At 42.0% G+C, this 6117-nt stretch overlaps 2 protein-coding genes across 2 annotated transcripts; both read left to right on the top strand.

The window, feature by feature from the left end:
- The first annotated feature begins 3076 nt into the window (after positions 1–3076).
- LOC138904764 (uncharacterized) lies at positions 3077–4717 on the top strand. Its single transcript, XM_070193270.1, has 5 exons — positions 3077–3346; positions 3543–3600; positions 3810–3998; positions 4251–4337; positions 4380–4717. The coding sequence occupies exons 1-5, from the start codon at positions 3077–3079 to the stop codon at positions 4715–4717; spliced, it is 942 nt and encodes a 313-aa protein (XP_070049371.1).
- Positions 4718–5465: 748 nt separating this feature from the next.
- On the top strand, positions 5466–5858 carry LOC138904759 (uncharacterized). Its single transcript, XM_070193266.1, has one exon. The coding sequence runs from the start codon at positions 5466–5468 to the stop codon at positions 5856–5858; it is 393 nt and encodes a 130-aa protein (XP_070049367.1).
- Positions 5859–6117: the final 259 nt, after the last annotated feature.

The following is a 6117-nucleotide window of genomic DNA, read 5'->3' as shown; positions in this document are numbered from 1 at the left end:
TTATCCGAATGGCATATTGATCTTATAACATTCCGAGAAATCTTATTAACGTATTTCTTATGCATTTCATTCATTTATACATATACATTGACCCATGACCAGATGACGTTATATATATATATATGGGATATGGGAAAAAGGTTACAACGTTATATACGTACCACCGCCTGATCAACTGGTATATGTTGATGATTTTACCCACAGTGGCCGAGATGATATGATGTGATTCCCTCAGGGACTTGATGATGTTATGTACACATATACCTATGCATGATACGACATTTACACGCACCTGCATGACATTATAAATGTTTTAGGATTCACAAAGTTATTTAGACTCACAAGTGGTATTCTTTACTCCATGTTTCATCTATGTCTTTTATGTACTGATTTTCATGCCTTACATACTCAGTACATTATTCGTACTGACATCCCTTTTGCCTGGGGATGCTGCATTTCATGCCAGCAGGTGCAGGTAGACAAGCTGACGGTCCCCCTTCTTAGGATCCTTGATCAACGAGAGTTGGTGTGCTCCATTTGATCCGGAGCTGCTTTGAGTTTTGGTACGATGTGTTTGCATACATATATAGGTACGGCGGGGCCCAGTACTGTCATTTATACAATTGTACACTCTAATAGAGATCTGTAGACAGTCATGTATAGTTAGATAGTATGTGGCCTTGTCGACTCGTCCTACCGTATTCCGTATATATATATATATATATCTTTTGGGCATGTTTTCCCACGTAGGTTGTTCATATGAATTAATAGTTTATTTTGAGATATTATGCATGAACTACACTTATTTCATATTTATATCTTATACGGATGCTTAGGGGTGTTCGATAGGTAGAACTCGAGCACTCGTCAAGGCCCATCGGTTTGGGTCGTGACGAAAGTGGTATCAGAACAGTTCTGTCCTAGGGTTGTCTACAGACCGTGTCTAGTAGAGTCTTGTTTATGGGTGTGTTGTGTACCACACTTATAAACAAGGGGCTACAAGATATTTAGGATGGTTACTTTTCTTTCTTATCTTAGATCATGCGATATAAGAATTCATTTTCCAAACGATATGTTATGTTTTCAGCGATGCCCAAGAAGGCTACAACCGCCCAGAAGGGCAAGTCCGTGGATGATGAGACTACAAGTAGAGTGCCATGAGTTAGCAGGTCTCGGGGAGAGTCTCATAGCGAGTCTCCATCTCAGACTTCACATACCCTGTCCTCTCTAGAGGATATCCGAGGGGCACCATCCCCAGCACCCGCTCCAGTACCCCCAGCTCCTCAACCAGATGTACCGGGTTTAAGAGATGGGTGATGTTATTCATCTATTGACTCTATTAGTGGCCGCACAGGCTCGGCACCAGGAGGTAGGTATTGGTCATGCAGATAGGGCCATATCATTAATTTGGACCCTCCGATATTCACTCGAGCAGATCCAGACGAGGACCCTCAGGTATTTATCGATAGGATGCAGAGGACTTTGAGGGTAATGAAAGCCATTGTGACTGAGTCAATTAAGCTAGCTTCCTCTAGACTTCGGGATGTTGCAATTAATTGGTACGAGTCTTGGGAGTTGTCCAGAGGTGAGGATGCCCTTCCAGCAGTATGGCAGGAGTTTACAGAGGCTTTTCTTCGTCGCTATTTGCCACCAGAGATTAGACGGGCCAAAGTTGATAGATTCTTGACCCTTCGACAGGGTAATATGAGTGTTCGGGAGTACAACCTTTAGTTTGATTCTTTGGATAGGTATGCTCCCATTATTGTAGCTAAGATGGAGGATCGGGTTCACCGGTTCGTGATGGGGTTAGATCCGTACCTGCTCAATGATTGTATGTCGGTCTCACTTAATCCAGGCATTGATATTTCTCGTATTCAGGCATACACTCAGGGTATAGAGGAGCGTAAGCAGAAGTAGAGGGCCGATCGTGAGCGTGATAGGGTCCAGAGTAAGAGAGCGAGATCTTCAGGTCCTTCTAGTGAGTTTCGAGGTGGTCACAGACAACAATACACGAGTTATATAACCCGACCATCGGCTAGTGCAACCTCCAGTTTGCCAGTAGGAGATTTGATCGTTCCACATATTCAGGGCATAGCTAGAGTTTCAGGGCATCTAGTTCTCAGTATAAGGGTGAGTCAAGTCAGATGAGGCCACCCTTGCCACGATATGCTCAGTGTGGTAAGCAGTATGTCGGGTAGTGCCTTTTAGGGTTGGGTGTTTGTTATACTTGTGGTTATCTAGGCCACGTTATGAGAGATTGTCCGACGAGAGGTGGTGCAAGTATAGTTCAGCCAATGAGATTTTTAGCTGGTTCGTCATCATAAGTATGCCCCCATGGGCAAGGATCACAAGCATCAACCGACTGTAGTAGAGGCAGAAATGGAGCATCTAGCTCGAGCGATCCTCAGAACCCCATTTATACATTAGCGGGTCGACAGGATCAGGAGTCTTCACCTGATGTTGTTACATATATATTATCAGTCTCCTCATATGATGTATATGCATAGATTGATCCAGGTTCCACCTTATCGTATGTCACTCCGTTGGTTGCTAGCAAGTTTGGGATAAAACCTAAGTTGATTAAACCTTTTGAGGTGTCTACAGCTGTTGGGGATCCAGTGATAGCTAGACGGGTATATAGAGATTGTATAGTAGGAGTTCTTAGTCATTCTATAGTAGTATACCTGATTGAGCTAGATATGGTAGAATTTGATGTTATAATGGGTATGGATTGGTTGGCTTCTTGTTATGCTATCGTTGATCGTAGATCAAAGATAGTTCGGTTCCAGTTTCCAGGGTAACCAGTTCTAGAGTGGAAAGGTAATACTGAATCACTGAGAGGTAGGTTTATTTCCTATCTCAAGGCAAGGAAGATGATAAAAAATGGCTATATTTATCACTTAGTTCTGGTACAGGATGTGAAAGCAGAGTCACCGACCCTTCAATCTATCCCAGTGGTTAATGAGTTTCCCGATGTTTTCCCGATGAGCTTCCAGGCCTTCCGCCAGAGTGGGAGATTGAGTTTTCTATTGACACATTACCAGATACTCAACCGATATGTATTCCTCCTTATAGAATGGCACTTGCAGAGCTGAGAGAGTTGAAAGAACAACTGAGCGATTTGCTTGAAAAAAGCTTTATCAAACCCAGCACATCACCGTGGGGAGCACCTGTGTTATTTGTGAGAAAGAAAGATGGTTCCTTGCGGATGTGTATTGATTGCAGACAATTGAATAAGGCGACAATCAAGAATAAGTACCCGCTCCCGAGGATTGATGATTTAATTGATCAGTTGCAGGGGGCCAGGTGTTTCTCGAAGATAGACTTGAGGTCGGGGTACCATCAGGTAAAGGTTAGAGATTAGGATATTCCAAAGAAAACATTCAGGACCAGATACAGGCACTTTGAGTTTCGTGTTATGTCGTTCGGTTTGACCAATGCCCCAGCGAAATTCATGGACTTGATGAACCGTGTGTTTAGACCTTTTCTAGATCTGTTCGTGATTGTATTTATAGATAATATTTTGGTGTATTCTCGTTCAGAGGTTGAGCATGCAGATCATTTGTGTAATGTGCTCAGACATCTACAAGAAAGGAAGATGTATGCAAAATTCTCTAATTGTGAATTCTGGTTGAATTCTATAACCTTTCTTGGTCATGTTATTTCAGGTGAGGGTATCCAGGTCGATACATAGAAGATTGAGGCAGTGAAGACTTGGCCTAGACCCAAGACATCGACAGAGGTTCGTAGCTTCCTGGGTTTGACAGGTTATTACAGGAGATTTGTAGAGGGGTTTTCTTCCCTTTCAGCACCTTTGACAAAGTTGACTCAGAAGGAAACTAAGTTTCAGTGGATTGATGCTTGTGAGCAGAATTTCCAAGCATTGAAGGAAAAATTGATGTCAGCACCGGTTCTGACACTTCCAAAAGGGACCGATGGTTATGCTATCTATTGTGACGCTTCGGGAGTTGGATTGGGTTGTGTACTGATGCAGTATGGTAAGATTGTAGCTTATGTTTCTAGACAACTAAGAAATCACGATAAGAATTACCCGACCCACGATTTAGAGTTAGCCGCGGTGATTCATGCACTAAAGATGTGGATGCACTATTTGTATGGCATTCATGTTGATATCTATACGGACCATAAGAGCTTTCAGTATATATTCATGCAAAAGGAATTAAATTTACGTTAGAGGCGATGGTTGGAGCTACTAAAAGACTATGATGTTGATATTTTATACAATCCAGGAAAGGCGAATGTGGTAGCCGACACCCTCAGCCATAGATCTATGAGTAGCTTATCATATTTACAGCCAGAGAAGAGTGAGATAGCTTGTGAGATTCATCAGCTAGCTAATCTTGGAGTTTGATTACTAGATTCTGGTGGTACCGGAGTTACTATTAAGGACACGACAACATCCTCTCTAGTAACTAAAGTAAAGGAACGCCAATATGAAGACCATGTGCTAGCTCACTATAGAGATACAACCCCTCAAAAGGAGAAGACACCATTGGAGATTGCAGGAGATAGAGTCCTAAGATACCGAGGTCAATTATATGTTCCTAATGTAGCAGGGTTGTGCCAGCAGGTTATGGGAGAAACTCATTATTCTCGTTATTCTATTCATCCAGGAGCAACAAAGATGTATCATGATATCAAGGGAATATACTGGTGGGACGGAATGAAGAAGGATATAGCAGAGTTTGTTGCTTAGTGCCCTAATTGACAGCAGGTTAAGATTGAGCATCAGAAACCCGGTGGATTATTGCAGGATGTAGAGATTCTGACTTGGAAATGGGAAGTGATTAACATGGATTTCATCATAGGCTTACGTCGTACCTAGCGTAAGTTCGATTCTATTTGGTTATTATTGATAGACTTACAAAATCAACCCATTTTCTGCCTGTCAGTACTACGTATTCAACAGAGGATTATGCAAGGATTTACATTAAGGAGATAGTACGGCTTTATGATGTACCTATATCTATTATCTCAGATAGAGGTGCTCAGTTTGCAGCTAATTTCTGAAGGTCCTTCCAAAAAGGATTGGGGACTCGATAAGTCTTAGTACAATATTTTATCCCCAACCAGACGGTCAGGCTGAGCGTACTATTCAGACACTGGAGGATATGCTACAGGCTTGTGTGATGGACTTCAGGGGTAGCTGAGATGATCATCTTCCACTTATTGAGTTCGTATATAATAATAGTTATCATTCCAGCATTCAGATAGCTCCATATGAAGCTCTTTACGGACGGAAGTGTAGGTCACCTATCAGATGGTTCGATATTGGGGAAACTAAGTTAGTAGGACTAGAGTTGGTACAACAGGCAGTTGGTAAGATTAGGCTTGTATGAGAAAGACTATTAGCAGCTCAGAGTCGTTAGAAGTCATATGCATTTAATCGACGACGAGACTTGGAGATTCAGGTAGATGACTGGATATTCCTAAAGGTATCACCGATGAAAGGCATTATGAGATTCAGTAAGAAAGGAAAGCTTAGCCCTCGGTACATTGGACCTTATAAGATCATACGCAGAGTAGGTCACGTAAGATATGGGTTAGACTTGACTTCCAACTTGGAGTCAGTACATCCAGTTTTTTATGTGTCTATGCTCTACAAATGTATTAGTGATCCTTCTAGAGTCATTCCACTTGATGATGTTCAGGTCACAGAGCAACTATCATATGAGGAAGCTCCCATTGCTATACTAGATAGACAACTGCGTAGATTGAGAACTAAGAACGTAGCTTCAGTTAAAGTACTTCGGAGGAACAATAATGTGGAGGAGATGACTTGGGAATATGAAGAAGCCATGAAGTCTAGGTATCCTCACTTGTTTCCTCTTCCGTAGGAGGATCGGACTGAGACATCACAGCCTTAGGTACGTATAGGGTACTTGATTCTTATGTTAGTTATTATCATTGGTCGTGTGAGATCATTGGTGTTATTGATGATTGTGTCCCTGTGTTGGTTTGTATTGTTGGGTTTTCTGTCTGACAGGTTGATAGTGGTATCGTTACATAGGAGACTCTGCCAAAATTTCTATAAATCTCTGTGAGTTTAACATTCAAGGATGAATGTTTGTAAGGGGGGAAGATTGTTACACCCTG

This window comes from Nicotiana tomentosiformis, chromosome 1 (assembly GCF_000390325.3).
Source record: "Nicotiana tomentosiformis chromosome 1, ASM39032v3, whole genome shotgun sequence".
NCBI lineage: Eukaryota > Viridiplantae > Streptophyta > Magnoliopsida > Solanales > Solanaceae > Nicotiana > Nicotiana tomentosiformis.
The sequence above is the reverse complement of the archived record's forward strand: the minus strand, read 5'-3'. Positions and strand labels throughout refer to the sequence as shown.

Coding starts and splice junctions, on each gene's coding strand:
- LOC138904764 (XM_070193270.1), top strand. CDS start 3,077: ATGGCACTTGCAGAGCTGAGAGAGTTGAAAGAACAACTGAGCGATTTG. Junction 3,999..4,250: donor TTGTGTACTGATGCAGTATG/GTAAGATTGTAG, acceptor TATACAATCCAG/GAAAGGCGAATGTGGTAGCC. Junction 4,338..4,379: donor AGAGAAGAGTGAGATAGCTT/GTGAGATTCATC, acceptor TTTGATTACTAG/ATTCTGGTGGTACCGGAGTT.
- LOC138904759 (XM_070193266.1), top strand. CDS start 5,466: ATGAAAGGCATTATGAGATTCAGTAAGAAAGGAAAGCTTAGCCCTCGG.